Source organism: Melanerpes formicivorus, unplaced genomic scaffold, assembly GCF_026170545.1.
Source record: "Melanerpes formicivorus ecotype bairdi unplaced genomic scaffold, bMelFor1.0.p_v2 SCAF_89, whole genome shotgun sequence".
Taxonomy (NCBI): Eukaryota; Metazoa; Chordata; class Aves; order Piciformes; family Picidae; genus Melanerpes; species Melanerpes formicivorus.
Window position 1 is genome coordinate 2,424,158 of NW_027142441.1, and position 12,738 is coordinate 2,436,895.

Genomic DNA, 12,738 nt, shown 5'->3' on the forward strand with positions numbered 1-12,738 from the left:
AAGAGGAGCTGGCAGCCATGAAGCGCAGCGCCCAGGGGCCCTGGGCGCGAACGACAGCCAATGAGGGAGGCAGGTGGCGGTTACGTCCTACTCGCGCGCCCTCGGCGGCGCTTGGCGGGAACGGCGGCGCCGGGCAGCGGCAGCGGCTGCGGGGGGGAGGAAGGTGCCCGGGGGGGGAGGAAGGTGCCCGGGGGGGGAGGAAGGTGCCCGGGGGGGGAGGAAGGTGCCCGGGGGGGGAGGAAGGTGCCCGGGGGGGGAGGAAGGTGCCCGGGGGGGGAGGAAGGTGCCCGGGCGGGCCCGCAGCTTGCCCGCAGCTTGGCGCTTTGCCGCCTCCCGCACGACATGCTTGCCGACGGGGAGCTGCCGGGCGCCGGCCCGGAGCCCGCAGAGCTGCAGTACCTGCGGCAGGTCCAGCACATCCTGCAGCACGGCCACCGCAAGGAGGATCGCACCGGCACCGGCACCCTCTCGGTCTTCGGCATGCAGGCGCGGTACAGCCTAAGAGGTCGGCACCACTGCGGCCCGCGGCCCCTGCCCCATGCCCCCCTTGCCCCCAGCCGTGCCCGGCGCCGCGGGGGCAGGAAGCCATCTCCTGCCCGGGGATGTCTCACTCGCACCGGCGGAGACCGAGGCCTGGCTGCGCTGAGGGACTCGGAGCCCACTCCTGCGGCCCCTTGGCCCTCTCCCTCGCCGGCAGCCTGCGGCGGCTCGGGCCCCTGCTCTCTCCCGGCCAGCCCCATGGCGGTGGCCCGATGAAGGACGGGATTAGAGCTTCCTACCGCCCGTGCCGGGCGCTCCTGCCCTTCTCGCGTAGTAGGAAGAACGGTTGTGAAATAGATTGGTCCAAAATGTTTCCCTGTAGCCCTGGCTGCCTGCTGCGAGTGCCCGCACTCCCCTTCCGACGTGCGCCCCGTGTGCCCGCGGCGGAGCTCCCCCGGCAGGTGGTCCTGGTCTGACCCCCGCCAGGGCACGACTCTGGCCTGCGCTGGCATCAGTGTGCCCGCTGACAGCACTGCCCTCCCAGTCGCGACCTGCTGGCAAGCCGCTGGTCGCCTCTGACTCTCTGAAACTCTCTTCCAGATCAGTTTCCACTGCTAACGACAAAGAGAGTGTTCTGGAAGGGAGTGCTGGAGGAGCTGCTGTGGTTCATCAAGGTTCGGTGTTTGGGTGCCTTGGGGGAGGGTGCCTGGGAGCAGTGTCAGCAGAGCGCAGTGGGTCACGGCGTTTGTGCCGGCTGCAGGGCATCCCGGTTGGCAGAACAGAGGAGGTGCAACCATGTGATGGAGGTGACAGGTGCTGGAAGGCCATTATCTTCACAGTATCACAGTATCACTTAGGTTGGAAGAGACCTCGAGGATCATCGAGTCCAACCTATCAACACAGACCCCATGACTAGACCATGGCACCAAGTGCCACATCCAATCCCCTCTTGAACACCTCCAGGGATGGGGAGCACATCTTGAACACCTCCCTGGGCAACCCGTTCCAATGACGAACGACTCGGTGAAGAACTTCCTCCTCACCTCGAGTCTGAACCTCCCCTGGCACAGCTTGAGACTGTGTCCTCTTGTTCTGGTGCTGGCTGCCTGGGAGAAGAGAACAACCCCTTCCTGGCTACAACCTCCCTTCAGGTAGTTGTAGAGGGCAATGAGGTCACCCCTGAGCCTCCTCTTCTCCAGGCTAAACAATCCCAGCTCCCTCAGCCTCTCCTCACAGGGCTGTGCTCCAGACCCCTCCCCAGCTTTGTTGCCCTTCTCTGGACACGCTCAAGTGTTTCGATGTCCTTCCTAAACTGAGGGGCCCAGAACTGGACACAGGACTCAAGGTGTGGCCTAACCAAAGCAGAGTACAGGGGCACAAGGACTTCCCTGCTCCTGCTGGCCACACTATTCCTAATGCAGGCCAGGATGCTATTGGCCCTCCTGGCCCCCTGGGCACACTGCTGGCTCATGTTCAGGCAGCTGTCAATCAGCACACCCAGGTCCCTCTCCATTTGGCAGCTCTCAGCCACTCTGACCCCAGCCTGTAGCTCTGCATGGGATTGCCGTAGCCAAAGTGCAGCCCCTGGCACTTGGACTTGTTGAATGCCATCCTGTTGGCCTCTGCCCATCTGTCCAGTCGGTCAAGGTCCCTCTGCAGAGCCCTTCTGTCCTCTAACTGACCAACATCTGCCCCTAACTTTGTGTCATCTGCAAACTTGCTGATGACTGACTCTACCTCTTCATCCAGATCATCAACGAATATGTTGAAGAGGACAGGGCCCAGCACTGATCCCTGGGGCACACCACTGGTGCCTGGCTGCCAGCTGGCTGTGGCACCATTCACCACCACTCTCTGGGCTCAGCCTCCAGCCAGTTCCTAACCCAGCACAGAGTGTAGTGGTCCAATCCACGAGCTGACAGCTTGGCCAGCAGTTTGCTGTGGGGGACAGTGTCAAAGGCCTTGCTGAGGTCCAGGCAGACCACATCCACAGGCCTCCCCACGTCCACCAGACGGGTCATCTGATCATGGAAGGAGATCAGGTTGGAGAGGCAGGACCTGCCCCTCCTAAATCCATGCTGGCTGGACCTGAGCCCTTGGCCATCCTTCAGGTGCAGTTATTGCCCCCAGGATAATCTGCTCCATCACTTCCCCTGGCACTGAGGTCAGGCTGCCAGGCCTGGAGTTTCCAGGTTCCTCCATCCGACCCTTCTTGTGGATGGGGCCCACGTTGGCCAGTTTCAGTCACCTGGGACCTCACCTGTGAGCCATTTTAGTGGAGACAGTGGCATTGTTAGCAATCAGAAGAGTTTTCCTTCTCTTTTGAAGGGAAATAGTCTGAAATAGTGAGAGTGTTTGCCAGTTCGACTCTGCTCCAGTTGTAAAGCCTTTTAGTAGTGTCTGGATAAGAAGTGATGATATGAAGTAGATTGTAGGCAATTTAATGGTCTGCTTTTTAGTGTTGAGATAGCTTGTTGTGAACAGAAACAAGCAGCATGGAACCAGAGGTGAAGTGGGCCTGGTGTAACACTTGGGTTTTTAGTAGCAACCCCCTGAGAGCTAACAGAGCTGACAGCTGTAGTTAGAGTATGAGAGTTGGACTATAGATAGCGATGCAAATGTTCCTTTATGAACTGCAGCATTGTACAGGGATGGAAAGTCTGCCTACCCTTTTGCTAGATGGCAGGACTCAAACACACTCATTCCTGTCAGTCACTGTTTTCCAAGTACAAAAGGCTAGATGCTCCCCCAGCAGGACTGTCTCTGTGTGGGCTTTTGAGGGCACTGGTCTGCCCACGTTGCAGAACTCAGTGAGGTTCCTCTGATCATTTTCTGGAAAGGACTTTCAACACCTTCAGCTCACTGCAGTAGCTTGGCCATAAAGCTTTTGTCAAGTCTTGTTCTCTGCAGATGTGTGCCACAGGTGGCCTTGAGGATGTAGTTTGTGCATTCCCAAAGCTGGGAGAGCCCTGAGTTAAATAACAAGAGGGTGACCCTTCAGAGTCCATCCTGGGCTGCTGCTCCACGTGCAAGACCTTTGTACAGTCAGCCTGGGCATCCTTTGTAAGAAGAGGAGTCGTGCAGGCTAGCACAGCTTCCCACTGCTGTTTCAGAGCATGTCCCCTGTGCTGGGGGGAGGAGGTAGATGTGTTCCTGTCTGTGTGTTGTAGGGTTCTACAAATGCTCAAGAGCTCTCTGCCAAAGGAGTGAAGATTTGGGATGCTAATGGATCCCGTGAGTTCCTGGATAAGCAGGGTTTCAGCACCAGAGAGGAGGGGGATTTGGGCCCAGTGTATGGTTTCCAGTGGAGGCACTTTGGAGCAGAATACAAAGATATGCACACAGGTAATCACATGCAAATAGTCTTGACTGCTTGGTGAGACCTTGGACACCTCGCTTGCAGCTGGAAGCCTGGGTGGAATGGGACTGCTCCCAGTGTGCACTGACAGCTACAGTAAGCAGTGTCTGAGAGGCTTAAGTCAATTTTCTCTGTTAATTCAGTCCAATTATTCTGAAAGATGTAGTGTGGTGTATTGTAGGCTGATGTTTGTAGAACTAGTGAATCCTTATGTATAAAGTATATCACATATGGCATTGGGTTGGAAGGCACCCTCAAAGGGCATCTTGTCCAACCCCCCTGCAGTCAGCAGGGACATCTCTGACTAGATCAGGATGCCCAAGACTCCATCAAGTCTAACCTTGAATGTCTCTGGGGACAGGGCCTCAACCACATCCCTGGGCAACCTGTTCCAATATTTCACCACTCTTACTGTGCAGGACCTCCTCCTGATGTCCAACCTAAATCTGCTCTGCTCCAGTTGCAAGCCATTGTCCCTCATCCTGTCCCCACAGCCCCTTCTGAACAGTCCCTCCCCAGCCTGCCTGTGGGTCCTCTGCAGATACTGAAATGCAGCTCTGAGGTCTCCCTGGAACCTTCTCCAGGCTGAGCAGCCCCAACTCTCCAGCTCTCTCAGCCTGTCCCCATAGGGGAGGTTCTCCATCCCTCTGATCATCACACCATCCAATCAACTCAACCATGGCACCAAGGGCCTCATCCAGGCTCTTCTTGAACACCTCCAGCGATGGTGACTCCACCACCTCCCCGGGCAGCCCATCCTTTCTGGGAAGGATTTCGTCCTAACATCAGCCCAAACCTCCCCTGGCACAGCTTGAGACTGTGCCCTCTGTGTGACTGCCCCTTTTGCCAGCTTGGGTCTCCCTCTAACCCCAACTTGTTGTTGCTCTGGTGTTACTAGAGCCAATGAGCTAAGCAGCCATGCTGCTCCAAGGGATGCATCATAGAGGTGAGCAGCAGCTAATGGCTCCTACTCTGGAATCCATGCTAATGGTAAGTTAATTTCTTCCCTAAGTGGAGTAGAGCCCAAATGCACCCTGCCAGCATCAGTGGGAAAGTTTACTGTCCCATGCCATGCATGACCAAAGTTCCTTTCTGGTGCTGAATGCTATGGAAATTTAGTTTCCATGCAGGGCCTTGGGAGTGCTAGGTGCATGCCTCTGCCCATCTGCCAGAAACTGCCTCTGAGCATGCAGAGAATGCTGCCCCTCCCCCTGACCCAGCAGCAGCATTCTGTTTCTGCTTCCAGGAAGGAGCACTGCAGCAGGAGCCAGAGGTGCAATGAGCAATGACTTGATGTCCCCCGGCCTGCCTGACAGGCTTCCTGGCCTCTGTGTTCATGCAGGCTTCTTACTTGGGCTTAAAAAATGTCTAGTCACTCAACCTTGGAATAAAGTGTTCTGAAGAGGAATGGTCTTACTTTGGGGGTGCCAGAGATGGGCAAAGCAGAGGCCAGGGGGAGGGACAGGAAGATACCACTGTGAGAATTCCACAACCCCTGCAGCACACTGAGGAAGGCACAGAGCAGGCTGTGCCTGGAGGTGCCAGCTGGTAACTTCAGTCACTTCCCAGGCTGCAATAAAGATTTCAGAGGTTCTCATTAATGTTTGTGACCTCCTTGCTGTTGCTTAAGCTGTGCAGGGTGATGCCCAGAGGCTGGAGCCAGGCTCTGCTGGGGGATGCCCAATGCCAGCACAAGGGGCAGTGGTGGAAGCTGAGGCAGAGGAAGTGCCATGGGAACAGGAGGAAGGATTTTTCCCCTGTGAGGTGACAGAGCCCTGGAGCAGGCTGCCCAGGGGGGTTGTGGAGTCTCCCTCTCTGGAGATATTCAACCCCCACCTGGATGTGTTCCTGTGTGAGCTGCCCTGGGTGCCCCTGCTCTGGCAGGGGGTTGGACTGGATGAGCTTTGGAGGTCCCTTCCAGCCCCTCACATTCTGTGACTCTGAGAAGAGAGTGCCTCTTTTGAGTGGGATGTGGCTTGTTGCTGTAAGAAAAATACTGCAGCTTGGCTCTGTCTGGCTTAGATCTTCCCTGCTGTCCTTTTCCAGATTACTCCAACCAAGGAGTTGATCAGTTGCAAAAAGTGATTGAGACCATCAGAACCAACCCAGATGACAGGAGGATCATTATGTGTGCCTGGAATCCCAAAGGTACTGAGCAGCAGGCTTGAAGTGAACTCAGAAGCACTCTGTCTTACTGTGTGCTGAACTAGGTTGTGCCAGCAGTCAGTTCTGTTTGCAGTCCTTGCTTATTCTTCATGAAAGTGCCAGGCATGCCCTGAGAGTGCCCAGCAGCTGCAGCTCTGCAGGGCAGAGTCGCCCAGCTGCTGCCAGGTGCTGCCTGCTGCTGCTGCCTGGAAGGGTGAACACCCTCCTGCCAGGAGGTCCCTGGCTCGCTTTCCTCACCCAGCTGCACTTCCACTGTTTGCACTTTTCAGTGCAGATAAACAATCAAAAGATCTTCTGCTTTCTGGTTTTTAAGTATTGATCCTTACTTTTATACCTTGACAAGCAGCAGAGGCAGGCTGCAGTGGGAGGAGAGCAAGATCCTCCCCCCAGGGGACATGGTGCAAGTGGCTCTTCAGGGAGTCTTAGGGGAATGGAGTTTCCTTTAGGCAAATTAGCTGCCTTGCTGAGCTGAGCAAAACCTGGCTGCTGTGCAGCAGCACTGTGCAGACACTTCTGTTGCCACTGCATTTCTGTGTGTTGTGGTTTTCTCTGTTTCATAGGTGTCTGTAGATACCTTAGAGATTGTAAGTCTTGGGCAGCATTATGGCACAGATCTGTACAATACCTGACTGACCTTTCTGCTCATGATAGCCCAGCTTGTCAAAACCCAGATTTACTTGTTTAGACAGCAGCTGCTGTCACACAGGAGCAGAAGCCAGGGAGTGGTAGTGCAGTTGGATTTTCACTGCTGTGCCTCACTGAATGCTTGCTGAGGATGTGCATCACTAATGCTGTTATGGTTCTTCCCTCCCTTCTCTTTCCTGTACTGGAATCCTAGATATCTCTCTGATGGCTCTGCCTCCATGCCATGCCCTGTGCCAGTTCTACGTTCAGGGTGGGGAATTGTCTTGCCAGCTGTACCAGAGGTCTGGAGATATGGGACTGGGAGTGCCTTTCAACATTGCCAGCTATTCACTGCTCACATACATGATTGCCCATGTCACAGGCCTGAAGGTAGGCTGCTCCATCATTGCCCTTCACCTTGTCTGAGAAGGGAAGGACTGAAACATGAGAGTCTGTTCATGTCATGTCCAAGAAGGAACAGAAGGAACATACTGTTGGTGCCTGTGTGAATGGAATGTGAGTTGTCCCTGGGTAGGTGTAAGAGTTCTTCAGTTCAGGTCCAACAGACAGGAGTCTCTCCAGGTGTTTTTAAGTGAGCAGGTCAAAAACTGCCCTGTTGTGCCAGCCTGCTGCCCTGAAGTCTGGGCTGAGCACTTGTCCTTATGGGATAGTAGCATCACAGTGGTCCAGTTTGGTAGCATGTGTTGTTTATTGGGAGCCCACAGCAGCTCAGTGCATGCAAAACTCACTCCTCTTGCTTGAGTGCATGTACAGAATTGCACTAGCAAGGCTTGAGGGCCTGACCCTGCTGCTGCTAGCAGCATGAAGGGGAATTTACAGCAGGGGAGTAGGGAAGAATCTGAGTTGACAGCAGTTGTAGACATGCTTAAGAGACAGGCCAAGGTACTAGACATCCAGGTGAGTTTCACATCATGTATGTAAAACAGCTGCTGCCTCTCAGCCACTCCCTCACAGCTGGGGTGGTTTTTAGCACCTTTTATCCAAGGGCTGATCTCCACTGGTCAGAGGTCAGTAAAGCAGCCAACAAAATTGACCTGAGTTACATAAGATCACTCAGGAGCTGCTAATCATAGAACTTCCAAGCTTGCAGAGCTCATCTGGCTACTTGCAAAGTGCTTTGAGGTTCAGCCTGTGTCTGACCCCTCCACTGCCACAGGCTGTGCTCTTGGGTGGGGCTAAGACAAGCTGTTTGCAACCAGCTTTGGCAAGGTGGAAGAGTTGGATGTCACTGCCCCACCTTTGCACCTCGGTGCTCTGTTCATCTGCTGGAGTATGTTCCTAGCAGGATATCAAAGATGGTTTTGTAAGCTCCTGAAGATGCTGTTCTGTTTTTCACTAGCTGTGCATTGCTCTGGAAGATAATGTCCTTCAGGTCTGCAGGGCTGTCTCGGTGTCCAGCACAGGAGCTGCAGTTACACACTAGCTGCAGGATGCTAAGAATCAGTGCTGGAAGCATTGTAATCTTTTGCCTTCTTGAAACCTGACTCTGAAAACCACTTGTGTTCTCCTCAGCCTGGAGAGTTCATACACACCCTGGGAGATGCTCACATATACCTGAACCACGTGGAGCCTCTCAAACTTCAGGTGAGTGCCTCCTCTTTGTTCCTGTGTCCTTTATCTCCCAGGTTGCCTGCACAAGTTGTGCTGCTATTGCAAAGAGCTTTGTGCTAGTTTAGCTTTTTGTTTTCATTTCTGCCCTAATAATCGTGGTGCCTTATCCCCTGTTCAGCTTGGGTCACAAACTGAAGCACACCACCAGGGTGATTGAAAGGAACATCCCTGTAGTATTCTGGAAGCAAGGCAGAGATCCAGAATCTCTACCTCTACTTCTGACTGCAGCATTCCAAAGCCTTAGGAAACCATTCTGCTAATACAGACAGAATGCAGTGTTTGTGCAGTGCCTCAGAGCAGGGTAACAGCAATTGATGGAGGGCAGCAGGGTGACTGCCTGGCTGAGCAGGGCTGTGTTTTCCTCAGGAAGCATTTAGTACTTTGTCAGGATGTTACTTATTTAGAATGAATTCTTGAGTGTCCTCACCATCCCCATGGTTCAGAATCACCCAGAGAATAGAATAGAATAAACCAGGTTGGAAGAGACCTTCAAGATCATGGTGTCCAACCTATCATCCAACACCACCTAATCAACTAACCCATGGCACCAAGCACCCCATCAAGTCTCCTCCTGAACACCTCCAGGGATGGCGACTCCACCACCTCCCTGGGCAGCCCATTCCAATGGGCAATCACTCTCTCTGTGTAGAACTTCCTCCTGACCTCCAGCCTGAACTTCCCCTGGCACAGCCTGAGACTGTGTCCTCTTGTTCTGGTGCTGGCTGCCTGGGAGAAGAGACCAACCCCCACCTGGCTACAACCTCCCTGCAGGGAGTTGAAGAGAGCAATAAGGTCACCCCTGAGTCTCCTCCTCTCCAGGCTAAGCAACCCCAGCTCCCTCAGCCTCTCCTCACAGGGCTGTGCTCCAGACCCCTCCCCAACTTTGTTGCTCTTCTCTGGATTCGTTCCAGCAACTCAACCTCCTTCCTAAACTGAGGGGCCCAGAACTGGACACAGGACTCAAGGTGTGGTCTAACCAGTGCAGTGTACAGGGGCAGAATGACCTCCCTGCTCCTGCTGGCCACACTGTTCTTAATGCAGGCCAGGATGCCCTTGGCCCTCTTGGCTGCCTGGGCACACTGCAGGCTCATGTTCAGCCTACCATCAGCCAGCACCCCCAGGTCCCTCTCTGCCTGGCTGCTCTCAGCCACTCTGCCCCCAGCCTGTAGCACTGCCTGGGGTTGCTGTGGCCAATGTGCAGCACCTGGCACTTGGATGTGTTCAATCTCCTGCCCTTGGCCTCTGCCCATCTGTCCAGCCTGTCCAGGTCCCTCTGCAGAGCCTCTCTACCCTCCAGCAGATCAACTCCTGCCCCCAGCTTGGTGTCATCAGCAAATTTACTGCTGATGGACTCAATGCCCTCATCCAGATCATCAATGAAGATGTTAAAGAGCACAGGGCCCAGCACTGATCCCTGGGGCACACCACTGGTGCCTGGCTGCCAGCTGGCTGTGGCACCATTCACCACCACTCTCTGGGCTCAGCCTCCAGCCAGTTCCTAACCCAGCTCAGAGAGCTGCTGTCCCAGCCAGGGGCTGACAGCTTGGCCAGCAGTTTGCTGTGGGGGACGGTGTCAAAGGCCTTGCTGAGGTCCAGGTAAACTACATCCACAGCCTGCCCCACATCCACCAGACAGTCACCTGGGCTTGGAAGGAGATCAGGTTGGTCAGGCAGGACCTGCCCCTCTTAAATCCATGCTGGCTGGGCCTGATCTCTTGGCCATCCTGTCAGTGCTGTGTGATTGCACTCAGGATGTCCTGTTCCATAACCTTGCCTGGCACTGAGGTCAGGCTGACAGGCCTGGAATTCCCTGGCTCATCCAACCAGCCCTGCTTGTGGATGGGCACCACGTTGGCCAGCTGCCAGTCCTCTAGGACCTCTCCAGTGAGCCAGGACTGCTGAAAAATGATGGAGAGTGGCTTGGCCAGCTCCCCTGACAGCTCTCTCAGCACCCTAGGATGGATCCCATCCGGTCCCATGGACTTGTGGGGATCCAGGCGGCTGAGCAGAGCTCCAACTACGCCATTCTGGAACAGAGGGAAACTATGCTGCTCCCTGGCTCCTTCTGCCAGCTCTGCAGGCCAGCTGTCTGGAAGACATTCTGTCCTGCTAGTAAAAATTGAGGCAAAGAAGGTGTTAAGTATCTCTGCCTTTTCCTCATCCCTTATCACAACGTTCCCCTCCATGTTCACCAAGGAGTGGAGGTTGTCCTTGCCCTCCTCTTGCTATTAATGTATTTATAGAAGGACTTTTTGTTGTCCTTCACAGCAGTGCTCTGCTAACTGAAGATGGTTGCAGTGCACTTGGCCAATCAGAGGACCCACTTGAAAATGCTGCTGCTGCTCCCTATCAGAATCCTGAAGTAGGTCCCACCCCACTGTGCTGTAATCAGGCTCTTTAGTTGCATTTTTGTTGTCTTTTGGGGGAGAAGGTAAAGTCTGCACAATGTAACCTGACTGATCTGGGGTGCCTTAGAGAGGAGTGAGGCCAGCAACTTCAGGGAGCTTCTCCTGCCCTTCTATTCTGCCCTGCTCAGACCACATCTTGAGCATTTTGTCCAGTTTTGGGCTCCCCAGTTCAGCAGGGACAGGGACATACTGGAGAGGATCCAGTGGAGGCTGTGAGGGTGATGAAGGAACTGAAACAGCTGTCTGATGAGAGAGGCTGAGAGCCCTGGGGCTGTTCAGCCTGGAGAAGAGCAGCCCAAGAGGGACTCTGAGCAGTGGTTACAAATACCCTTAGGGTGGGTGTCAAGAAGAAGGCTGCCAGGCTCCTGTCAGAGGTGCCCTGTGACAGGGCAAGTGGAAATGGACACAAACAAACCTAGGAAGCTCCACCTCAACGTGAGGAGAAACTTCTTTGATGTGAGCCCTGGAGCAGGCTGCCCACAGGTTATGGAGTCTTTTTCTCTGGAGACTTTCCAAACCCACCTGGATGTGTTCCTCATGCCCTGGGTGACCCTGCTCTGGCAGGGGGGTTGGACTCAGTGGTTTTCAGAGGTCCCTTCCAGCCCCTAACATTCTGTGACTGTGAACTGAGATTAATGTAACACAAAATCTCTGCCTTCAGTACTGGCTCTATTCAGTGACCTTCCTTTTCTTTCAGCTTCAGAGGGAGCCAAGACCTTTCCCCAAGCTCAGAATCCTTCAAAAGGTTGAAGACATCAATGACTTTAAGGCAGAAGACTTTCAGATTGAAGATTATAATCCTCACCCACCTATTAAAATGGAGATGGCTGTTTAATGCTATAGCCCAGCTGCTCCTGGGGTGGAAGTGTGCCTAAGCTCCCTATTAGCTTCCTCTCTGCCTGCTGTAGAGCCACACATTGTTATTGACAAAAGCCAGGTGCCAGTAAAGCAGCACTGCCTTCAGCACTAACCTCTAGGACAGAAGAGATGATTATCCACTGCTGCTGCAGTGTGCAGAGGCTGAGCCAGTTTGAAGGTGCTAGTGAGGGAGGTGAGCACAGGCTGTGTCCGTCACCAGCAGCCGCTTCTGCTGCCGCTCGGTTCCTGCGTGTGAGCAGAGCTTGCCTAGGTGCCTTAGGACTGAGCAGAACTCTGTGTGCTAGAGGATGCTTCCAGGGCTGGAGAAGCCTTTGCATGTTGTCTAAAGAGTATCTGTTTAATAAAGCTTGTGAAAAGAAATCTCTGGAAGTGCTGCTGCTAATGTTGTGATCTTTGTCAGTACGTAGAAGCCGAAACCCAAAGGTGAGTCTGTTCCAGCGGGAGTCTGGAGGGTAAGGTCTAGCAAGGAGAAACAATCCCCAGCTTCCTGTGCTCTTCATGGATGAACCAGCAGGGAGACAAAAGGTTGTCTGACATGCAAGCCCTGCCTAACATCTCTGTATTAGCCTTTTTAGTTTGCTTTACTCCCCAGCCCTACCTGAATGATGCATTTGATAGAATGATAGGGCTAGGGGGAATGGAATGAAGCTGGAGGTGGGGAGATTCAGGCTGGAGGGGAGGAGGAAGTTCTTCCCCAGGAGAGTGGTGAAGCCCTGGAATGGGTTGTCCAGGGAGGTGGTTGGGGCCCTGTCCCTGGGGGTGTTTAAGGCCAGGCTGGATGAGGCTCTGGGCAGCCTGATGTAGTGTGGGGTGTCCCTGCCCATGGCAGGGGGGTTGGAACTAGCTGATCCTTGTGGTCCCTTCCAACCCTGAATGAAACTATGAAACTATGAAAACAGAGGTTACCACAAATAGTTGGTAATAATCTGTCTGTCCTCATTTCAAACCAGATCCCAAAAACAGGAACTGATCTTGCAGGCTGGAGCAGTAAAAACTGGCAACAGTTTTGGTAGAGCTGGAGCTTAGTAATGAAATTCTGCTGGGAGCTGGATTCCCTCTCCGGAGCTTCTGCAGTAATTCCAGTCCACACCAACTGCTCTGCAGCAATGCAGCACCTTGACTGCTCATGGAGGCACCTGGAGACATCACACAGTCCTCTAGATGAAGGTTTTAAGTCAGTAAATTGGTACT

The 12,738-nt window shown here is 54.0% G+C and overlaps 1 protein-coding gene across 1 annotated transcript; it reads left to right on the plus strand.

Annotated features, from left to right (window-relative positions):
* Nucleotides 1-269: 269 nt before the first annotated feature.
* TYMS (thymidylate synthetase) lies at nt 270-11,907 on the plus strand. The gene is made up of 7 exons (XM_068165467.1): nt 270-505; nt 1,081-1,154; nt 3,651-3,825; nt 5,885-5,986; nt 6,843-7,018; nt 8,162-8,233; nt 11,366-11,907. The coding sequence occupies exons 1-7, from the start codon at nt 343-345 to the stop codon at nt 11,501-11,503; spliced, it is 900 nt and encodes a 299-aa protein (XP_068021568.1). The 5' UTR covers nt 270-342; the 3' UTR covers nt 11,504-11,907.
* Nucleotides 11,908-12,738: the final 831 nt, after the last annotated feature.

Excerpts from the sequence above, each read along its gene's own strand:
- TYMS (XM_068165467.1), top strand. The coding sequence starts at position 343 with ATGCTTGCCGACGGGGAGCTGCCGGGCGCCGGCCCGGAGCCCGCAGAG. Across the intron at positions 506-1,080 it reads GGCGCGGTACAGCCTAAGAG|ATCAGTTTCCACTGCTAACG; the intron begins GTCGGCACCACT and ends ACTCTCTTCCAG. Across the intron at positions 3,826-5,884 it reads ATACAAAGATATGCACACAG|ATTACTCCAACCAAGGAGTT; the intron begins GTAATCACATGC and ends GTCCTTTTCCAG.